This window comes from Rhinolophus ferrumequinum, chromosome 24, assembly GCF_004115265.2.
Source record: "Rhinolophus ferrumequinum isolate MPI-CBG mRhiFer1 chromosome 24, mRhiFer1_v1.p, whole genome shotgun sequence".
Lineage (NCBI taxonomy): Eukaryota > Metazoa > Chordata > Mammalia > Chiroptera > Rhinolophidae > Rhinolophus > Rhinolophus ferrumequinum.
Genome location: NC_046307.1, coordinates 231,613 through 255,088, shown reverse-complemented (window position 1 = coordinate 255,088; position 23,476 = coordinate 231,613). Strand labels below are relative to the sequence as shown.

The 23,476-nt window shown below is 52.6% G+C and overlaps 1 protein-coding gene across 1 annotated transcript; it reads right to left on the bottom strand.

Annotated features, from left to right (window-relative positions):
• Positions 1-5,525: 5,525 nt before the first annotated feature.
• Positions 5,526-16,786, bottom strand: SH3BP5L (SH3 binding domain protein 5 like). Its single transcript, XM_033096404.1, is given in 15 exon segments — positions 5,526-6,927; positions 6,930-6,992; positions 6,995-7,066; positions 7,069-7,191; positions 7,596-7,683; positions 7,685-7,724; positions 7,726-7,767; positions 8,959-9,016; positions 9,019-9,079; positions 9,081-9,121; positions 9,124-9,142; positions 10,524-10,652; positions 10,786-10,848; positions 15,691-16,293; positions 16,678-16,786. Coding segments are annotated over 14 exon segments (1,179 nt in total). The 5' UTR covers positions 15,874-16,293; positions 16,678-16,786; the 3' UTR covers positions 5,526-6,730.
• Between the last annotated feature and the right edge of the window lie 6,690 nt (positions 16,787-23,476).

Here is a 23,476-nt window from a genome sequence, read left to right as displayed (position 1 = left end):
TAAATGGTGTTGGGAAAACTGGACAGACACAGGCTACAAAATGAAGCTGGACCACCTCCTTACACCATATACAAAACTAAATTCAAAATGGATTAAAGACTTAAATGTAAGATTGAAACCATAAGACTCCTACAAGAAAATATAGGAAGTAAATTTGCAGACATTACCCTGAGTAATATTTTTACTGATATTTCCCCTTGGGCAAGGGAAGTAAGAGAAAAAATAAACATATCCTCAAACTAACATCAAACTAAAAAATTTTTCACAGCAATGGAAACCATCAATAAAATAAAAGGCATCCTACTGAATGGGAGATGTTTGGCAATGATACATCTAATAAGAAGTTAATATCCAAAATTTATATATATAAAAAACTCATTCAACTCAACACCAAAAAAACAAACAGCAATTAAAAAAAATCAGAGGACATGAAGAGACATTTTTCTAAAAAGGACATACAGATGGCAAACAGAAATATGAAAAAATGCTCAACCTCACTAATCATCAGAGAAATGCAAATAAAAACCACAATGAGATACCACCTCACTCCGGTCAGAATGGCTATCATCAGTAAATCAACAAACAAGTGCTGGCAAGGATGTGGAGAAAAGGGATCCCTCGTGTACTGCTGGTGGGATTGCAGATTGGTGCAGCCACTGTGGAAATCAGTATGGAGGTATCTCAAAAAACTGGAAATGGAACTACCTTATGACCCAGCAATTCCACTCCTAAGTGTCTATCCAGAGAAATCCAAAACACTAATTTGAAAATATTTATGCACCCTTATGTTTATTGCAGTACTATTCACAATAGCCAGGACATGGAAACAACCAAAATGCCCATTGGTAGACGACTGGATTAAGAAACTGTGGTACATTTATACAATGAAGTATTACTCAGCCATAAAGAAGAATGAAGTTTTACCATTTGCAATGATATGGATGGACCTAGAGAACATTATGCTAAGTGAAATAAGTCAGACGGAGAAAGACAAATACCATATGATCTCACTTACATGTGGAATCTAAAGAATAGAACAAATGAACAAACTAATCAGAAACAGTCTCAGAGATATAGAGGAAAAACTGAGAGTTGCTAGATACGAGGATACGAAAGACAGTTTGGGGAATATAATCAATAATGTAAAGATTTTATAGGGCATCCGATGGACACCTGTCTTATTAGGGAGACCACTTCATGGAGAGTGTAGGTGCCTGACCACTCCAGTGACCTGAAGCTGAATAATAATGAATGTCAACCGTAGTTTAATGTATATATAGTCACAGTATGTGGAGTACAGCAGGGAATAGAGTCAGTGGAACTGTAACAGCCATATACGATGTCAGAGGGGTAGTAGATTGGGGTAGGGGGTGATCATTTTGTGAGGGGTATAATGTCTAACTATTACATTGTTTTGTACACCTGAAACTAATCATAATTTTTAAAAATAACAAAAACGTTGGGGGGGGTGTGTGAAACACCAGGAAGTCAGGACTAGAGTTAACAAGGGTGGAGCCCAGCTCCAACCAGTCCTCCCAGCTCTATGGTTAATCATCTTAAGATGCCAGTTCACTTTTATCATACCTCACTATGGAGCCATGTTTAAGATGAAGGATGGGTGAGACAAACATTTCTTCTGTCCTCATTTCACTGAGATTTTCATGCTCATAACTGAAAAAGCATGTCCCGCAAATAAACATCAAATTCTCAGAACCCACGAGCCTGCAAAATAAATTAAAAAAAAAAAAAATAGCACTGCTTTGATTAGAACAGCTTGTTCAGCCTCGGCTGGGTTCCAGGCATACAAATCCTCATGGAATTGATGGTCCAGTGCGCCAAGAGGGCTCGGGTACGTTGAGGCATACCCCCTGGGTCCTCTTCTACCTGGTCATAGAATGGCTACTTCCAGGCAGAAGTTCAACCTTGTGCCCTGCCCTCCCTGGTTTTGCTGTCTTGGGTTCACTCACAGGACCTGGTTTCCATTATGAGATACCAGCCCTGCTGTAGCCACGGAGGGTGGGGCATGTCTGAAATTAGGTTTATCAGGGATTTTTCCCAACATCAGAGCCATAAATCTCCAGCTGGCAGGTGGTGCAGAATGCAGACAGGTCCAGGAAGGGCCCGCACCAAAGCACCTTGAAACAGGTCAAGATAAGTGAGGGCAATAAATGCTACCTTGGCTCATTTAGTGTTCAGGTGCCTGTGAGTCATTCTGCTACTGGCTTAGTAACCTGGGCCTGTTTCCCACTTGTGTCTCTGGAGCCCTTCCCTCCAGCTTAGGGCACTTCTTTTACTTTGTCCAATTCTTGTAGTTTCTCTAGGTGTACGGTGTTTTTTATTAACCCCCTCCATTGATGCTTCTACATCAATTTGCCCATCTTTCAGATTCTGCCTTTTTGCCTGTCACATTCTTTCTGGATGTGTCTTTAATATATATGTATATATTTAGTTTTTAAACTAATTCAATTCAGAAAAAAATAAAGAACTTATCCAAGGTGGCGGGTGAGCCAAATACCTGATTGTGTTTTTATAAAACCTTGAGTTTGTTTTTGTTGGTGCCTCATGCCCTTTCTTGTCAGTGACACGTCCCTTCTGCTAAATACAACAGTTCGGGGGAGAAGAAGGTTTTCTAATCAGAGGTTTGGAAATCCTGTCCAAAATAGGAGTGGGGTTTGGGAAAGAAGCAGCTGAAGAAAGCCCAAACAGGAGGGCTGCACAGCCCTACCTCTGGGTGTGGAGCTGCTGAGCTCTTGGCCTTTGTCCAAGGAGAGTGGGACACTGAGACCACAGCCACAACACTGAGGTCAGACGGAGGGAGAGGTGTCGTGAAGTGAGGGTTGTCATTCTCCCCGGAACAGTGGAAGCCCCTGTGAGCCCGAACAGCTTCAGGAGTCCCTGCCAAGAAGCCTTCCATGCCAGCAGCTTCTACTAACCACCTGTCCCGCCTGGTCTACAGCCCTGTTTGGACTCCTGTCTCAGCTTGGGAGAAGGGCAGGCCAGGTTCACTGGCTGTCCTGTACAACCTGTGGCCAGGGACTGGGTCACTGCTTCAACAGTGCCCTGATCCAAGCCCCCAGTCTTCCCTAGCTTCCCAGAGCCCGCTATGACTGCAGCCCTCTCCAGCCATCTATGTTCACTGTCCTGCATCACCTGTTACCTGCGTGCGCCTGCCTGTGTCCTTCACCTAGACACCCGACCCGTGTCATCCAACATGGTGCTCCTAACAACCCCTATCAGTGTTTTGTACTCAGAAAATCCTGGTAAATATTTCTTAATGAATTGCACGCATCCGTTTGCCAGTCAGTGAAATGGTCCTGATTCCCTAAGTTCTGGGAAGGCAGTGTGGAGGCCTGGGGCTCAGGAATGGGGGAGGAAGGAGCAACGGATTGCCCAGGAGGGGAATGTGCAGGGAAGCTGAGGAACAGAGGACGCGGAAGGTGGGCTGAGGAGGTGCACAGAACGCAACAGGCACAAAACATCTGGTCCCAAATGCCAGGCCGCCCCAGAGACCTGGCCCAGCTCTTACGCAGTGGGCGGCGCCAAGGACAGGCGGGAATGCTGGAAGCCCCAGCGGACACAGGCCTGGATTGCTTGACTGGTGTGCCCGCTGGCGAGGGACGGCCTCGCTTGACAGCCAGGGACGCGCGCGGATGCTGCCCCCTACCGACAGCGTGGGGAGTGACAGTCCTGGAGCCCGTCCCCCGTCAGGCACACCCGGGTGGAAAGGCTGGGGGGCAGTCCCCTTTCCAGCACTCGCTGGGAGGAGGCCCCTCACATAAGGGTCACTGCATCCCGGAGATGCAGTGAGCTGCTGACATCGTGCTGGGCACTCCTGGACCTTCTCATTTTATAGGCGATATGATTGAAGTGTAGACTCCCAAAAAACCCCACCAGACATGGACACAGATCCCACCCCAATCACATACTCATGAAGTGACCTGGTGTACACCAGACAAGGAAGGGTGGAGGTGTGAAAGCACGGTCACTGAGCATCTATTAGGTGCCAGGCGTGTGCTAGGGACCTGGCACACTGAGACCCCTTCACTTGAGGTCATGGCTCAGAAGCACTACTTACCACTCAGTGCGACATGTGTCGTGACATGGCACAGGAATGAGAAAGATGACACCCCACATCCCCCAGAACCTGACGATCTCTTGCCCACTTTGAAGCAAAACACCTGGACCACTCTTTCTCAGCTCCTCTTTCCAGTAAAACTCCCTGGGGGGTGACTACACCCTCTGCTGCCTCACCTCGATTCCTGTGAGAGCCTTTACTCAAGGGCTCAAGTCTGGGCTCCACTGCCTTCCACGAGACTGGGGCAGACCGCACCGCACTGTGCCTGCCTCTCATTGGAAAAAGCAACTGTGGTGCACCCACCACATAGCATGGCTGTGGGAGTGCGATGGGTCAAGGCAATGCCTGGCACAGGACATGGCCTGGGTGAGTGCTGGCCACTAATGTCAGGATTGGTCATCACTCAACATCCTGCTCTCCCCACTCCTGCCGCGTGGCAGGTGACTTTGCAAGAAACTGGGTGGGCACAGCCAGCCCCTCCTGGGTTCCTTCACACCAGGAGCCTTACACGTCCCACACTGCCAGGGACTGGGGAGGGGAAATGACCCAGGTGTCATCTTAGAAAGCTCGATGGCCCAGGGACAGAGGCGACGCACTCTCACAGCAGCTTTTCCAGGGATAAAGGAAATCTTTTGGCACCTATCTGCCTTATCACACTTTCCTTCTCAATTAGGCTAAGCCTCGAAGGGAAAGGCAGTCCTGCACCTGAACAGTCCTTATCACAGGGGATGTACTGTGCTCTGTACAATGTCATGACCTGTGTGATATCTGAGGCCTTTGCCCTGCCCCTTAAGTCTTCTGGACACCCATTTCCTGCCAGGTTTCCAATGGGTCTCGTCCTCCCTTAGCTGACCCCTCCTCACCTGGCCTAGATGCAGGTCCTCCCCTGCTCAATGCAAAGCCTCCATCCACCTCCACACTCCCCACCTGACCCCACCAGGTGCGCCACAGGCTAGGCTCCAAAGGCACCCACAGCCCTCCTGTTCCACAATAGGTCAAGCCCTGACTTGGGAGTCATCCTTTATGTTACGTTTTAACTTCAGATGGACCTAAACAGTGCAGACAAAAATAATTCACTGTCTGAAATTCAAATCTCACTGGCATCCTGTATATTTACTTGCTAAATCCCACAACCTGATGGTCCTCTTCTTCGCACTCCTGTCTGGGACTGGCACTCTCATCTAAGCCACCACAGTGGCGGGTGTGTCCACTCCACTACACACCCTAGAGAGCCCTCCTCACCAAGTAGGAGGGTGGGGGCCTCCAGTGCCACTCACCCCAGACCTGTGACCACAAGCCTCCCTCCTCCCATGGCCTGGTTAAATCTTCATCCGTCTCTTCTTCATCCTCTCCACCTCCCAGGGGCCTTCCCTGACCACCCCATAGAAAGAGGTCCCCTTGCCTTCTTCCCCCTCCCCCATCCTTTCCTGATAGGGGTAGTAAACATTACTGTTACGTAAACTATTTTATTTAAATAAAATCAAGGGCAGACCCTTTTCCCACACAGTAGCACATGCACGCCCACGGCCACCTCAAACCCAGTGGTTCTCACTGTGACCACCCTGTCTGAACCCTGTAACAGACACCTTCCATGTGAAGGTCCACTGCTCCCGTCGACGGCAGTGCAACAGACCTAGGCATCAGCCCTCCTGCCCAGAGTCCAGCCATCGGACCTCCCAGGGCGGGACAGAAGGACCAGTTCCCCAAGGCACCCAGACCTGGTGTGGATTCCCCATCTTGTCCCCCAACACACAGCAGCAGGCAGCACCACCCGACCCTGGAGCTGCCCCCTGCGGAGGGCAGGCCCCTTCCCCACATTCGGGGAGCTGGGCAGCCACACCTGAGCATTCCCCAGGGGACCGTGGAATAGGTTGGTTGGGTTGGGAGAAGAGCACCAGATTCCCCACTCTGTCCTGCAAGGGGCGCAGAGACTGGGCGCAGCAACCTCTACCCAGAATAGTACAGGCCTACTCGGAGGCAGGGCTGGCCAGGGCCTCAGCCACCAGAACCTCCTTACATCTCCACCCCACCCAGGACCATTACAGGCCCAATAGCACCGTGGGTGACGCGAAGGGCCCAGTCCTGTTGGAAAAACGCCATGCACATGGGAGCCTGTGTGGAGTTGGTGATGTCCCCCACATTGACACTGGTGTTGGGTTTCACCCTCAAGTCCCACTGTGGGGCACGCTAAGTGGCCTGGGTTGTGAGCGGGGAGCACTGAAGGGGCTGGGGTGGTGTCTCCAGAGGCATCTCGCAGGTTACACATGGGCAGACTGGATGGAGCACAGGGTTGTCAGGAGGGCTCTGCCACACACTAGGGCCCTTGGGAGGGAAGCCATCCACGCAGCTCCAGCGCCCACCTGGGATGGGCCTCCCTGTGCCTTCTGGACCAAGTTCCCTGAGGGGGATGGCCAGATTGAAGGACAGGAGTCAGAATGAGGCAGCAAAGGGTGTGGACCGTGAGGAGCCAGGAGGAAGGAAGGACATGAGGGCCAGAGAAAAGCCTAAAGGGGCAAGGCAGAGGTGTCACCTGTGACACTTTGAGGGGGGTGGACCTGACAGGGTTGACACAGCCAACCAGACCTCTGCAGGGGAACCGAGGGCCCAGGACAGGAGTCAGAGTCTCCTCACCCACGAGGGCCGCCCTGATGCAGGCTATAGGCTGATGCTGCGCTGGTGGCGGCCCCCGCGGCTCCCGCTCCCGCTCCCGCTCCCGCTCCGAGGCCCCAGCTCATGGCCGTCCAGGCTGGCGTGGTCTGACAAGCCCCGCAGGTGCTCCACTGAGTCGCACTTCTGCAGATCCGAGGCCACGGTGCGCATGCTCAGCAGGCTCCAGGTGTCCGCGTCGGGGTGGGGCCAGACCCCAGGCCTCCCTCTGATGCCCCACCCTCAGCCCCTTCAAGTATCCCGCTGTCCCTTGTCCTCGCTGTCCGTCCGGCACAGCCTCAGCACCCACTGGGGAGGAGCGCCGTGGGCCCGGGGGCTGAGGGGCAGGCCGCGGCGCCGCGCATGGATCTGCTCGCTGATCTGCTCCAGGTTGCGCAGGGCCACCGAGTATCGGGTCTTGGCCTGGGCCACCTGCTGCTCCAGCTCTGTCACCCTGGCTTTATGCTCCTGCGTAAGGAGGCAGGGACAGAATGAGGTGACCCACGATGCACTCCCAGGCCCAGGCGGTCCTCCCCATCCACCACAACCCCGCGCCAGGCCCCACCCCTCCTGGCCCCAGAAGAAGCCCCGTGGTCTTCCTGACCACGTCTAGGCCTCATCCCCACTCACCCCTCTCCCCCCAGGGTCCCTTTTCCCTACCTGGCAGGCTCAGCTTCCCCATTCTTCCTGGTTTCCCCAAATCTCTTTTCTCTTGCTCACCTCCCTTCAGCTCCATTCTTTGCAGCAGCCACCCCGATCCCACTTTGCACTCCTGTGGGGTCCGTCCCACCACACGACCCTGGCTGGGCGAGCAGACCGGGATCCCTCTCCCCGCCCTCTCCTGCCCACCTGCCGTCCCCCCTTCAGCTACCTCCATGGATCTGGCTGAACTGGGCCTTAAGCTCAAAGTAGGGGCGGCTCTTGCCAATTGCGCGCGCGAGGGTCTTCTGCAGGGCCTGCACCACCCGCCTCTGCCTGCTGGCACAGCCGTGTCACCCGCGGTGTTCCCGCTCGCACGAAGCCGCTCCTCCTCTGCCTCGTTCATCCTGGCCCACGTGGGGCGGAGGATACACATCACTGAGCTGGGACACACTCCAAATGTTACCCTGGGGGAAACTCCCACCATCTGCAGAGCTTCGAAAGGGCACAGATCTCCTGAGACACAAAGGACAGTGGGTCCTTGCAGCTGCCTATTATCAGCGCCACCCCCATTAGACCTTCCTGGTGCCTGGAGAGGGTTCTGGGAACTCTGGACAAGTCGGGAGCCAGGTGGCAGTGTCTGTCCCAGCACATCTGCCATAGCCATCATCTTCAGGGAGCCCTCAGTGCCAGGTGGGGCTGGGAGACAGGCGGCAGGAGCCCAAGGGTGGGGAGCCACAGCTCTCGGCACGGGGTTGTCAAGTCCAGCAAGGGGCAGGCACGGCTCCAGACACCTTGCCCACCTTCCCCTGTTGCTGTCTGAAGCCATGGCCCTGGACCAAGCAGCACACGGGGAACCTGACGCTGCTACAGACTAAATGTCGCTGTCCCCCAAAATTTCGATGCCTGAAACCCTAACCCCAAGTTGATGGTACTGGAGGCGGCCCTGTGAGAGGTGATGGGGTCATTAGTGCACTCATAAAAGGGCCCTGGAGAGCTCCTTTCCACCAAATGAGAACACAGGGACAAGACAGTGGTGTCTGGAAACCAGACACCAAGTTGGCCTGTGCCTTGATATTGGACTTCAGCCTCCACGACTGTGAGAAATCGACATGTGTTGTTTAGGCCGCCCATTTGTGCTCCTTTTGGTTGTAACAGCCTGAAGAGACTGAGACACTTGCAAGGTGAAGGCAGCAGACTGGAGCTGGTGCCAGCAATCTTCCCGCTCCCCAGTCTCCTTCCAGTGGCTTAGAAGTAATACACAAGTTATACTTCTAAAATGAAGGCACAGTAGCAGAGTTCAAAGTCAAGAATGGGAGAATATTCTGAAAACAGAAGTGAGGGGTCACAGCTAAAGAAAAGATGCAAGTATTGAACCCAGAGCAGCAGCAGGGTGTGAAATATTCCACATCTGGGGCTGCGGGCTCAGCAACGCACTGCATCACAAGACCGTGTGGTGGGGACCACACAGAACACAGCAAGGACAGGCTGTGCCTGGAGGAGTCAAAGCTGCGGGAAGAGTGGAGCGCAGGACACAGGAGGGAGCGAGAAGCGTGATGGGTGGAGCAGCAGCAAAAGAGGGGGAGCTGGGAGGGAACCTGCCAGCGCTGCCTGTCTCAACCTTGCAGGTGGCGTGGTTGAGCATCTCTTGCCAGTAGGGTCCAGCCGGTTCTTGTCGGCCATGACCCCTGCTTCGGCCACAAACACCATCTCCCGGGCAAGCATTGTGCATGCTCACAGCCCGCTCGTATCGCAGGGCCGCTTCTGTGTCTCCTGCTGGGCCTAGGGGGAGAGGGCTGTCAGGGCAGGAGCCCGAAGGACCCCCAGTTACCATGGATACCCGTCCTGGGGGCGGATGAAGACTCATCACACTGTTGGCTTCACTTCTCAAACTGCACTAAGGATGAATGCGGAGGAAGAACATTCTATAAAGAACATTTGGTGAGGATATCGCCTGAGAGGAGTAAAGTAGACAAAAATGGAAAAGGACAACGCTTGCCAGTGGAGGGCGAGTGTGTGAGACCCAGCAGTTTCAAAGGCCGCTTATTGGCCTTCTGCCCTGGTGAGCACAGAAAGGTCCATGCCTATTTAGCTGAAAGGTGGCCAGGCACTGATGTGTCCTCAGAAAGCAAGCCGCCCAAGGCCTTCACCATTCCAGCAGAGGAGCTGAAGGACGTCATCAGACAAGGTGCTCAGATGCGCTTCATAGCCACGCTTACCAAACAAAAACTGGTTAAATGAATATAGTACATCTAATATAAGGAAATAGTAAGCAGCCCTTAAAATGATGGCATGATGTACGTTTATTGACATGGAACCATGTCATAATGTAAATAAAAGGAATAAAAACAGCATACACTGTGTAATCCTATTTTGGCAGGATGTATACAATTTTTAGGAATTATCTGTATTAACCATGCTTTGTATTTTCTGTATTTTATGATGCACTGCCACCTGGGGGGCCTTGCTTGCCCTCCCCAGAGCTGGTTAATTCCTAGGCATGACAACTCCCTGTGAGCACACCTTCTCATGCCAACCAGCCAGCCAACACCCACCAACCTCCCTGCCCTGCTCACACCATCAGGCCAATATGACCCTGCCCTAAATCACCCAGGGCCAGGTACCAGATAAGTAGGGACCAGCTACCAGAGCCTGGAGCATGTCCCAATTACTCAATGTCCGTCCTACATTTGCTCACAGTTGTCTGCCCTGCCCCACCCCATCCTTCCCAGGAAAACCAGGGAAAAAGGCCGTGAGCCAAGTTTCCCTTGTGCTTCTGCCTCCTGGTGGACCCAGGTGCTTCCCTGTGTGGCTTGGCATGGCATGACCCGCGGGGTCTAGCAACCTGAATAACCTGTTCTTTAAGGCTGTTGTCTCGAGTCGGTCACCTCACCATGCTTGACCAAAGCAAACCCCCGGTACAAGAGTTGTCAAATGTGCTTGGCAGGATTTTGAGGTGATTTTGGTTTCTTGTCTTTATGTTGTTTTCCAGTTAGTTACAATTACAGTCTTCTCTTAGTGAAGCCATGTTATTGTATAAAGAGAAGGGCGAAGGGAGTGAAGGAGTGGAGGGGTAAGCAAATAAAAGAGACATGAGTCAGGGGAGAGGACTGAGCAAGACAGGCAGGCGCAGAGCCACGCATGCCTGCTGGCCCATCCCTACCTCCTTGGCCATCCGCCGGGCCTCATAGTAGGGCCGGGCCTTCTCGATGCAGCTCCCCAAGTGGGAGCCCTGCGTGTTGAGCTTCCTCGCAGACTCCTGCAGGGTCCTCCGGTAGGTGGTCCTGGCCTCCTGGCAAAGGGACAGATGTGGGTGTGGGAGCATGTGTGTGGTCCCAGTCCCTCGTCCCTTGTTGCCTGTGCCCAACAGGGAGAGGCAAGGCCAGCACCCAGGAGCAGCCAGAGAGGGTGAGGGGTGCACTCACATCCAGCTGCAGCTCTGCCTGGTTGATGTCCGCGCTGGCCTGGTTCAGCTGCTCCAACTCCTCCTGCCGCAGAAGGGGCAGTCAGGGCAGGGAGAGCCCCGCACCCCGCCACTGCCCCCTGGCCCGACACACTGTCCCCATCCACCCATGTCGGGCAGGGAAACCCCCACTGTGATGAGGAACTTGGATTCGGATGGTACAGGCTTGTGCCTGTGCTCAGCGCAGACCACCCGAGAGGCCACACAGGTGGGGTGGTGGCCTGCTGGGCAGTGGGGGTGGCAAGGTCAGCACCAGGCCAGGCCTGATGCATGCACAGGAAGCAGCAGTGCGGGGACAGAGAGATGCTCGGTGAGAAGCACCAGGCCATGCACAGGGGTGGAGAGGCCACCTGCAGTGTCCCAGGGAAATGCAGGATCAGCAGTCACGAGGACCTGGTGGGTAACTGAAGCCAGATTCGGTGAGGGCAGAAGGCCCAAGACTTGCTCAGGCAATAGGGTGACAGTGACCTCCGGTCCCCACACAGCAGATCCTGTGGGACCCAGGAAGAGCCTTGGGGAGAGTCACCAGACACACTGGCCCCAGGAGCACCTGGAATGGAGCAGGGAGGTGTGCTGGCCCCAAGTGTTTGTCCCTGCCCTTTGTCAGTCAAGTTCCTGGAGCCCAGCAGGCCAAGGACACCCCTATGCAAAAGCAGTGTCCCCAGGAATGCCCGGTGCTGAGGGCCCCGCCTGTGTCTGCCTGCTGCCCATGGCCCAAGCATGGACACACTTGGTGTGAGTCATGCTGTCTCTGCCTCGCCTGGCCCCCTAACAACCCAGCATATGACCCTTTTTTGTCCTCTGATTTCGATGCCCTCCTCAAGCCCCACAAGATTTGGGTCAGCAAGTTTGAGCCCAGGACACCACGCTATGTGCCCTGGTCAGTCAGAGGAAGAAACAGAGCAGACCAAGAGCACGGGTGTGATGGCACACATGGCCACCCCAGTGCAGACCCTGTCTCGAACCTGATGCTGAATTTGAAGGAACACCACCATCCAAGAGAAATACAAGTGGGCCTCACGTGCACTTTTTAGCTTCCTAGTAGCCACATTTAAAGAAAGCAAAACCAAACAGATCGAACTGTAACATTTTGTTTAACCCAGTATGCCCGAAAGTTTATCATTTCAACATGTTTATCAGCATAAATTATTAGCAACGCTTTTACTTTTTCAAAATAATTCATGTTGTCTTTCTCTCTGCCCTGGAAATCCACACACAGCTGACCATCAGGGCACATCTCAACCTGGCCACTGGCAAATGGCTGCCGCAGAGAACAGTGCAGGTCTAGAAGCTGGTGCACATGGCCATGTGGTCAGTCACACAACCCAGTATCCGTAAGACAAGACAGTCACCAACACGGCTCTGGGACTCCAGGGGAGGCCCCAGGGAGCACCCCAACCAACACAGAACTCTTGAGTTTCAGTGCCTTCCTAGCAAGGACGTCACTTGCAACTAATGGGATCACCCCCAAGGGCCCTCAGAAGAGGTACTCCTGTCAGGGTGAAAGGCCACCTGTCCCTACGGGCCCAGCTCCTGTGGCTGACGGCCCCGTGGGAGGCACACAGCCCTCTCAGCTCATTGGCTTCCACAGAAAAGAGACAAGGGGGTGGGGCATGGAGACACAGTTGGGGCTGGGTCCAGGACCTGCCCTTCGTCCTGCTTTCCTGCAGCTGTGACCACCCTCCTAGGACTACGGATGCCCTTGGATGACACCTCGGAGAACACAGGATTCCCATCAACTTGCAAAGCCATGGTCCTGGTAGGGGAGGGACAGGCCTGGGAGGGCAGCACACACTGGTTCTGGGGGAGAAGAGGATGCAGGCAAACCAAGGTCCGGACTGGCTCCTACTCCGTTCCACGGCCTGAAGTGCTCCCAGGCTGACAAGGTCATCAGAGTGAGTGGCTCCACAAGGTCACCCCCCCTGGGAAAGGGATGTGCGTGGCTCTGGCTGCTGGCCAAGGGTGGGAACGCACACCAGCACAGCCCTCTGGCCACTCAGGCTTCTGTCCGTGAGTTCTGCTCCTCTTCCTGACATGCTGGAGGGCAGGGTGAGCAAGAGGTGGAGACAGTCAGGCAGTGAGGCCCACGGAGACCGTGAACACTGGGCCTTTTGGAAGGCTGGGGCATGTTCAGTCTGGCCTGCCCCACCTGGGACTCCTGGCAGCCATTGCAATGGAAGTTGAGGAGAGTGAACTCTGAGTCGGTGAACATCGCTGGTCAGTGAGCCTGCAGCCAGCAGGAGGGTGACCTTCACGGGCACTCGGTGCAGTTCCAGGACGTGGGCCACGGAGGCAGAGGCCTGCGTGCTCGGGCTGCACATGTGCCTGACCACCGTGCAGGCCATCAAAGCACTAACCCAAGCTGACAGGCGGACCCAGGGTGGAAACGGGAAGATGGCTGGGAGCCAAACAGACACTTCAGTGAGGACTCACAGGCTACAAAGTTACCCTGCAGAGCCTGAGGAGGGGCATCTGACTGACTGTATGTACTCACCTCAGGAAAGAACGGCCGCCGGTCACAAAGGTGGCTGAGAAAACCGCATGGGAGCAGACCCAGGCCCACCCAGCAACACCCTCCCTGCCGGCTCCCCTCCCCTGGGACCCTCTCTGTCCCACCAGCTTGCAGGCATCAGAAAACTATACTGGAGTCAAGACATGGACACAGAACCAGTGGCCTTTCCTGGGGGACAGCACAGTCCCCAAAGGCCTGGAGCTGGCCTCCAGTTGGCTTCCCTCCAGCTCCCAGAGGGGTCCCAGGAGACAACGGGAACACAGGCGGGCGGGCTGCCTGCCTGCCAAGCCCCAGGCCCCACATCGGAAAGAGCCTCGCCCGAAGTTCCAGGAAACACCTGAGCAGGGTCCCCAGCCCAGGCTGCAGGTTACAGCCACCTCCCGCTTCCAGACCACGGTTCTACTGTCTTGGCACAGCTCAGGAACAAGTGTTCTGAAAGCTCCTTGGTGGGCTCTGAGGGTTCTGTGGGTGGAGACCCACTGAATGTACTGTCAGGAGAAGACGGGCTATGTGCTGTCAACACTAGAAGAGACCTGCCCCACTATTGTCCCCACCACCAACCCCCATCCAGAAGGGCTGAGTGTCTGCTGAGGCTGGAGCGCAGGCCCTCTGCGTGCCACCAATGAGGGAGGCCTGTCCTCCCCACGTAACCCACAGCGTGCCTCCCAGTCTGGCAAGACAGACTAGGGCCTGCCCACCTCTCAACTCAGTGAAACGGTGGGCTCACTGGAGGCCAGGGGACTCACATGTGACCGGTGCTCTCCAGCCCTCACAGAGCTCATCCAATGGATCTGCCCATGACAGAATGGTCTACTTCCATGCTGCCCACAGCACCTGGGAGCTGCATTTTCCATTTTTATTAACTTTCAATTGATTTTATTTAAGTAGCCACATGCAGCTGGTGGCTACGTGACTGCACAGTGCAATATGGCAGGTACTCCTCCTAGCACCACCTCTGCCCATGTGGGTGCAGGGTCACAGACAGGACAGGGAACTGGTGGCTCTCGTGGGAGCAGGACCAAGAACACTGCGGGGCACACAGCTCATCACTGTCCTCCTCCCCAACAGCACAGGGGTCTCTCCCAAAGCGCTACCGACAAACTGTCACCAGGAGACAGACTAACAAGTCTGAGAAAAAGAATCATAAGACTGTGTCAAAAGGGTCGTGCAAATCAGCGTGGCCAACCTCTGTTTATAGACAAAGGAACCGAGGCTCGTGGAGGTTACCTGCCCAATGTGAAAATCACAGATCACAGGCTGGAGGTCACCCAAATCTCAACCCAGGGCTCCTCTCACAGCCACTTGTTTCCTTGGTGGATGACAAATCTGTAGCACCAGCAGCAGACTGAGCTGACTTCAATGTCACTGACTTATTATGCTCACCAGTGGTGCACTGTGAGCACGGACACAGCCCTCACACATCCTGGGAACCCCAAGAGGATTAGAAGGGTGCCAGAGCCAGCTGTGATTTCTTCTGGATGCACAAAAGTAATCTGACGCTTTGCGGATAGACAAGTCCTGGGACGCAAGCTGAGGGACACCGACAGAGGTGAGTCGCCTCCACATCAGAATCTTAGAGACGTTATGGCCCAAAGGGAAGACTCAGCCCCAGACACACAGACACATCCTGGCCCTCTCCTGCCCAAGCAGCTTCCGCAGGAAGCCTTTGGCAGCCACTGCCTGGCAACACTGCAGTCCAGCCCGGGCTGGCCAAGCATGTCCTCCATCCAGTTCCTGTCCCCCGCTCACCCATCACTCCATGTCTCCTTCCCCAAAATGTGCCCTACTGACCACCCAGCCTGCAAATACTCCAAGGTGACACATCAGCTCCTGCATTCACTTGACAGACTTAGTACCCTCAGAGTCCAGCATGTGTGTTAGTAATGGCCGACCACGAGTCATACAACACCCCGAGCATATCAGGTTTCCTTCTAGGCTGAAAGCTAGTGCCTCCTTTCCAAGATGTGAGTGCTCTCACCCTTCACAATGTGAATGTGCCTGGGAGGCACTGTGCATAAGGTGAGAGTGCCCCCCAGTCTCAAAGCCACCTCCCCTCATTCCCACTCACGGCAGTCTCGGAGCTGACAGCCCCTCTGTGTGTCTGGCAAGAACAACAGTTCTACTCAACAATGACTGACCTGAGTGTGCCTTCTGGGTCTGCCACCAATTTGTCGCCTCCCTTCTTTAGTGAGGCTTCAGCCACACACCCCAAGCCCTCAGGCTGGCCATCCCAGACAAACCTGTTAGCGCCTGCCACACTGTGTTGCAATGATCTGTTGACAAACCCCCGTGCACTCATGAGCCAGCTCTCCAGGAAAGCAGGCCTCTCGACCTCTCCCCCATCAGTCTCCTCACCTGTATTCTAGGGTCCAGCTCTTCATCTTCTCTTGGGGACAATTTGGCCTCACTACTGTTGCTCCCACCGCCTCGGGACTCCTCTGCCACTGGGCTGGGAGGAACTTCATCCTCTACAACGTCTGGCCGCAGCTCTCCCTGGGGGGTCTCCCGCCCCCCTGGAACCTGCCTGAGCTCAGCCATGCCGACCTGGAGACGGCACAGCCCTAGGCACAAGACAGGATGAACATGCTGGGACCAGGGCCCCAGCTTGAGGTTCCCTGGGCTCTGGGTGGCAAAGGTTCTCTTCTCAAACACTGGTAAAGGAGCACAGGAAGAACCTCACAGGCGGTTAAAGGCCGAGATTCAAGTCGTCAGCGGGGTTCCTAGAGCTACAGCCTTGTCTGCGCAAAAGTTCTTCCCTCCCAGCCACACGCAGCCCACCAGGAGGAACCCCGAGCTGCTGCTCCGAGGCAGGGGGCAAAGGGGGCCTGGATCCTGGGCCGAGGCCTGCGAGGAGGCGCACCATTCGGGAGGGCGGAGGCAAGTGCCTCCAGACCGGGGTGACAGCTGGAGAGAGAAGGCTGGGCCGAGCGCAGGCTGCGGAGGAGAGTCTCCGGGGAGCTGCAAGGGGAACAAAGGCCAAGGACATGTTCAGCCTCAGAACGTCGGCCACCAGCGCCTGTAAGCCCTCGGCCAACCACCGACCCCAATCTCGACTCGCACGCCCCCGCATTACGACCGGCGCCCACCTCCACTTCTCAGCCCTTTAGGTCTTGAGGTCCTTCTCCTCGCGCGCCCCCAGCTGCACGGCTCACGCTCCCCTCCACTCCCACGTCTGCCGCCGCCGCGCCCAGCCACTCACCTCAGCCCGCCACCCCGCCCCACCTCCTTGTGTCTCCAGCCCGCGAACCCTCGAGCTCCGCGTCTTCAACCCCACACCGTTTCTCGACCCCACGGACCGTCCCCAGACCCCGACACAGCGAGGCGCATAGGCCCTCCACTCACAATCTCACCACCGTTTACCCTGCAGAGCGCGGAGATCCTCCAAGCAAACAAGCTTCCCCTCCCTCCCGGTTACAAGCTGGTCCAACCAACTAGGACGCGGCCGACAGGAAGCGGAAATGCGTCACCCGGGACAACGCCCTCCCGCTCCCACTCTGCAGCAAGGCGGCCACGTCCGGATGCCCGGCCGCCCGCCCGCCCCCCCGGCCTTCGGTCCGTACAACATGGCGCCCCACGGCTGTCGGGCGCGCCGCGGGTTGCTTCCAGCCGGTCCTCCACCGCAGCTGGATGGGATTGAAACATGAGCAAGCTGTGCTAAGAGAACTAAGGCGTGTGATGCAAGTCGAGAGCCCCTTATGGGTAGGTAAGTGCTAGAAATACAACGAGGATTGGGCAACTGACTCCCGAAGAGAGCGCTGCCATCCTGCTTTACGGCGTTGCGACTCCTGTTGCTGGACAGCCACTTCCGGCCCCGCCCAGGAAGTCAGAAGTGGCGCTGGAGGTGAGCAGCTGGGTTTCCGATAGGTGGTGCGGCCGTTCTAGTCCCGGCCGAGTGGACCCAGCCGTTAGACGAATGGTGGCTTTTACAGAAGTGATTCCCCTCGCTGCAGTGAACTCATCGATACCCTTAGTAACGGTGCCTAATTGACGGCTCCGATGGGCCTCCGGCTGGCGCCACCGGTACAGCCGCACCCCGAGACAGGCCCTGTCCCTGGGTATGGCACTGATGACGCCGCGAGCGCTTACAGGAATATGTGAATGTGAACTCGGTGCCCTAGGCGCTCGAAAGCCCGCGAGGAGGAGTAGCTTGGCGCATCAGTGACAAGACCTGAGCGGAGCGATTGGGGGGCGGACGTGTCTTTCTACAAAAGACCCGACTTCCTCCGAGCAGGTCAGGGTTTACCCTGACGTGTGGCAAGCAAACGGACGAATTATCCTTCTTTGTATCCCCACCTTCATCTCCTCACCCCTGAATCACCACATAAAAAGAAGTTATAAGAAGTAGAGCCGAATATTCCTTTAAGAGTGATTTCAAAGAAAACTTTCTCCCAAATTGGGAGTTTTGTGTTTTAAATGCTAGCAGTGACATTTCCCACTGCAGTGAGTCTGCAGTGTCCTGCTGACTCTGAGTGTCCTCAGTGGATGATCTGGTGGAGAGTCACGTCTCAGTCGTCTGTCATGTTCCTTATTGTTAAGGTGCCATGCAAAACCCTTAAAGGTTACATGTGGAAATGAATGTATTTGTTTCCTCTCCAGCGGTCAGTTTAATTTGGTAAAGCTGGAGTTTCACTGTAATGACTGCATTTTACCCACCATTTTCTGTCTACCCTGGCCGGAATCCTTCCCACGGTTCCTATTCAGCACTATGCCAATGTATGTCACCCTTGCACCTTGTCCCACAGCTCCTTGCCGCGTTCGTCCAGTGCTTTGTAATCATGAGCTCTCGTTGTCACGGATCTCTGCAGCACTTGGTGGGAAACGTCCCGAGTACAGGTAACGCCCAAACTGCGCCCCATCCCGCCTGATGTGTGGTCTTCTGGCGTCTCCCAGAGTTGGCCCTCAAGGAGACCAAATGCAGTCTCACCACATACGGATTGAGAGGGGGAGCTGAGGAGCTCTGCGCACTGGCTTGTTGTATTGAGGCCCCTGTAGACGTGATGAATTAAGACTGTTCTAGAGCAGCACTCTCCAGTGTACCTTTCTGCAGTGATGGAAATGTTCTATATCAGCTCTGTGAAATGGTCACCACTGGCCGTGTTAGCCATTGCGCACTCGAAATGGAGCTACGATTAAAGAACTCATTTTAATGTAATTAATTCTAATTTAAATAGCCACGTGTGGCTAGTGGTTTCCATTATTGGACAGCATGCCTTTCCTATCATCTCTTCCTGGCACATATTGAACTTGACATGCTCAATACAAAACATGCCTTTCAATCATCAGGGTCGTCTTCACTTCCTCACCTCCCATTTACCTCTGGATTCTGGCTTCTGCTCCTGCCAACACACAACAGGTACAAAGATAATGCTCCGAACATTGCCAAATCATTGACAGCTGACACTCGGTTGTTTTTTCTCTCTCATCCTTTTTTAGCCCCTAAGTCACCTTGTGACTCCTCTTCGGTGGTGTGTTGATTTATTCCTTCATGCAGTATGTCTTTACAGAGGTTCTACTATGTGCCAAGATTTGTGCTGATGAGAAAAGGACACTGTCCCTGCTCGAATGTGGCTTATAGTCTGTACTCATTTTATAAATTGGTGACATTCAAGCTAATTGGACCACAACCCAGAAATACATTTTACCTTGCAACCCAGTATACATTTATGTGTGTAAATATATTCATAACAAATGTTTCAGAAAAATATCTTTACTCAGATTATATGCAAAGCAGATTAGTATTTTCTATACTATTTTTTTAATGCTAGTGGGAGACAGTCTGTTGACTTCTTGACCCACTCAGTTTGAAACCAGGCCCTAATGGTCTCTGGCCATCTTATGCAGCCTCCTTTCTCTAAGAGCTCTCAATCCAAGTGCAGGACTCCAGCCCGACCCACGGCTGCTATTCCTTCCCTGGAACACTGTGTCCATCCAGACACCCACAGATCGCATTCTGAGATCCAGCAGCTTCTCAGACCACTGGCCTCCGACTGTCCAAGGGCTGCCTCTCAACTGGGTACAAATACGATTTCATCCCCTTTTTGCAAAGTCTGCTTGTATATTTACTTGTTGGTGAATGGTTCCACATCCACCCATTTTCATAGGGAGAAATCTAGAAGACATCCTAAATGAACCCCCACCTTTACCCTGTATCACATTGTCTCAGAAACCCCTCCTCTCCACTTTGTTGCCATTGCTTCAGCTTAGACCTGCTCACCTCCACTGTAGACAATGTTGCCTCTAGAGTCTTCTAAATCAGCTCTGTCTAAGAGAACTTTCAGTAGTGATGGGAATTTCTATATGTGCACCGTCCAATATGATAGCCACTAACCATGTGTGGGACTGGAGACCTTTAAATGTGGCTAGTGCAACTGAAGAACTATAAATAGCCACAGGTGACCAGTGACTAATGTATTGAACAGCACAGGTCTACATGACCTCCCCGCCACAACTGTACCCCTTCCAGTCCCTGGCACAAATAACCAACCAACCACTGTTGACTAAGCTAATGAATGAAACATAAAATATGAAAGCCATATAAAAATGCTAGTAACACCATCAGTTACTAGGTGGTATCACAAGTCAACTATTTCTCAGTGAAATAAAATTTTTTCATAAGTTTTTATTGGTTACTTGTATTTTTTAATTTCTTCACACAAATACTCTAAATTTCTTTCATCTTTAAAAACTACTTTTTTTAATTGCTTTTTTCCTACCAATAGAAACCACCTTTCTATGTTCTTTGATTTTTTTACCTTCCATCACTCAAATATTTAATAAATACCATCAATTGCTAATTAAACATATTAGTTGAGTAATACAGTGACAGAAAGGAGATCAGTGGTTGCTGAGGGGAGAGGTGGAGGGATTGCAAAGTGGCACACAAAAACTGTGGGTAGTGGATGTGTTCTTTCTTGATTGTAGTGAGGATTTGATTTCTGTATACATATGTCAGAACTTTTCAAATTGTATGTTTCATTATGTGAGCTTTTGTATGTCACTTATACCTCAATAAAGCTGTTTTTTAAAAAATCTGAAAATTTGCTCATAGAAATATATAAAATCTAATAAATGTTAATAAAAGGGACAGCCTATATTACTAAAATCCCTGAATTATTTCTACCCTTGTTAAATCTGCTGGGATTTCCAGAAGTAAATTATTTTTCTGAGTTGTTCATCTCATTTCATAACAAAAACAGCAAACACTTAATGCAGTGTTTATCTGTGCCAAACACTGTTGTCAGTGGTTTCATTGATCCTCAGCAGAATCAACTTTACAATATTCAATGTATGTCCACTTTACAATATAATGGAGGGACTAGAGGTTAAATAACTTGCTGAAGGTTATACTGCTGATAAGTGGTGGCACCAGTCTTAGAACTCAATCCAGGCCCTTAGGCACAATAATAGATAAGCTCAATTAAGCTTTATAAGGAAAATATTTAAGATTATTTAAAATGTTTTTAACAATGCATTATATGTTAAGATTAAATGTATCTACTTAAATTTTAAGTGTGGGCTGGCCTGGTAGCTCAGGTGGTTGGAACACTGTGCTCCTAACGCTGAGGTTACCGGTTCAATTCCCACATGGGCCAGTGAGCTGCGGCCTCTACAGCTAAGATTGTGAACAATGGCCCAACAACGGCTCTCCAAGGCTCATAACACCAGCATGGGCCAGGGAGCTGTGTCTACACAACTAGACTGAGAAACAATGGCTTGAACCAGAGTTGGAGGGGGTTGGGGGGAAAAGACAAGCTGAAGAAGGGGAAAAAAAAAGTTGAATGCTCCAATCTGTTAACCCAAATCAGAATATTTTCTAAAGATGCTACAAATTTGCATGTGATGCTAGTAGTATTTTAGACTACTGCTCTTGGCCTTTAAGGCAATTTCAATCACAAAAACTGATTTTATCCTCATCTTGTGATTTCCTTTGAAACTTGGTTTCCCCTGAAGGTTCTGCTTCATAATTTTAAGCTCATTTCTATATCTTATTTTGTGAACCACTGATTCCTAGATGTGAATTTTGAACATAATTTTTATCTATCGTAATATTTGTTTTTTAAGTTATCATTAAGGACTAAGAAATTTCATCATTAAGGACTAAAATATCATTATAGACTAGGAAGAGCTTTAAATATCCTCAATATAGGGAATGGGCATGAGGACCATTGTAGGGCAAAAGAGTCAGGCTCCTCCCCACCCCCAGCCAGCGGTGACCCTGACCGGTGGCCCGCCTGTCCGATAAGATAGAATGTCACGCAAAATGTCACACAAATGCCGTCCATCCTGAAGATGTTGTTTGTGTATACACTTATGTAAGCACCTTGGCTGTGTGCCACTTTTGTCTCTATGTGATATAAAGGGGTCTGGGCATTTTAGGGAGGGCGGAGATGTGGCAAAGACAGTGGGCTGTATTGTATGGGGCTGGCTATGTGGGCCGTGCTGTCCAAAGTGTGTGAGGGCTGCTGAGAAATGGGCCTGTGGGGGCTGTGCCCAAGGACTGCTGAGAAACAGGATGCCGTGAGTTATGAGGCTGCTGCTGGCTGCGGGTTGTAACCTGAGAATGTCCAGCTGTGTGCAGCAGTGAGAAACTCTGGCTGTGTCCAGAAAGCATGTGAATAAAACATGTCTGCTCTGCCTCCAGCTCCACACGTCTTCTTCCAGCTCCCAGAGTCACAGACACCTTACCCCTGGGACACCACCCACTTGGACATCGACAGGACAACTATTTTTACCAAAAAATAAAAAACAGGGATCTAGGAGGTTGGATTCCAAGCCTGCTGCCTATGTGCTGCTGAAGCAGGCCCAGTTGTTGCCGCCACAGTAGAGGCCTCACTGCATCCCCAGCCTCACCTTACTTGACCTACCTGTAACTTAACAATAGACCATCCCCTGGGGCTTGAGCTCAGAATGTCCCCTGTCCCAGTTCCCTATTTTAGAAAATTACCTGAAACTTATGATTAATACCCTTAGGTTTATTGATTCACAATCTCTATGGTTTAGCCTTCTTTCCAGGCTACTCCCATCATTGTCCCTGGGTTGTTGATGCCACCAGAGAACCACATTGCCAGAGGGAGGGAAAGCTCCATGAAGACCCCCAAACCCTCACCTAGCCTCTGGAGGAATGCCCAGATTTTCCCTTACATACCACCAAGCCAGTCTGAGAATGTTAAGGCAGTTTTTGAAGGTGCTCTGACAAATATTTATTCTACATCCCAACTCCTGTGTCAGTCTATTGGCTGAGCAGTGCAGGTCGCACAAGCCCTGGACTCAGTTGCCCTCTAGTTCATTTCTGGTGATTGCGGCAGAACAGCCTGGAGTTCCTCTGGTAAGCCTTTAGCTTGCGCGCGGATTGGGGACTGCTGGGGACAGGGCGGATTCTTTGACATAAGACCCGAATTCTGGAAGCAACTGCTGCAGCAATTTTGCTGGCCAAGGTGGGGGTTACACCAGGTCCTGCCTGTCACAGATGCCCTTCTGCTCAGCTGAGATAGAATAAGCATTTGCTCTGTTTTCCTGCTTTAATCACTGGTTCGGAAAACAGGGTGGCCCGGGTGTGCGCAGCCGGAGGCTTTGGCACTCACCATCTGGGGCTCCTCCTTGAGGGCCATCTGGGAGTCATACTGACCCATTGGTGCCAATAGGTGAGACTGGAGTGTCCAGCAAGGCAGAATACCACTACGAGTAAGGGGCTCTGATTGCAAGCTTGCTCTAGTTCTGGAAGCATGCTTGTGGTTGGCAACATTGTTCCCCAGGAGGAGGGGCCTATCTGCTGCACTCTCAAAGCCATTGTTAGACACAGCTGGAGAAATAGGTCACAGGAGACCAAAATTGGCCTATTAGAATTTATTTGGTGTGTTTGAACTGAGGGAGGTCAGGCTAGAAAAGACCATAAGCTCCCCAGCAAAAAGGGGTATGGGGTTTTATAGGAGCGGGTAAAACAAGGTTGTTTCCTCTAATACTTCAGGGGGTTTTCGTTGCATTGTCTCTAGCAACCAAGGATTTCAGGCCATGACCAAGCCCTCCAGCTCTACACCCTGACCCCCAGGCCTCCAACCGCCCAGGCCTGCCCAGGCCTGCTGATCACAAGCCCCTAGGAGACAAAGAAAGTACAAAGCAAGAAAGGATAAGATGGTTTCTACAT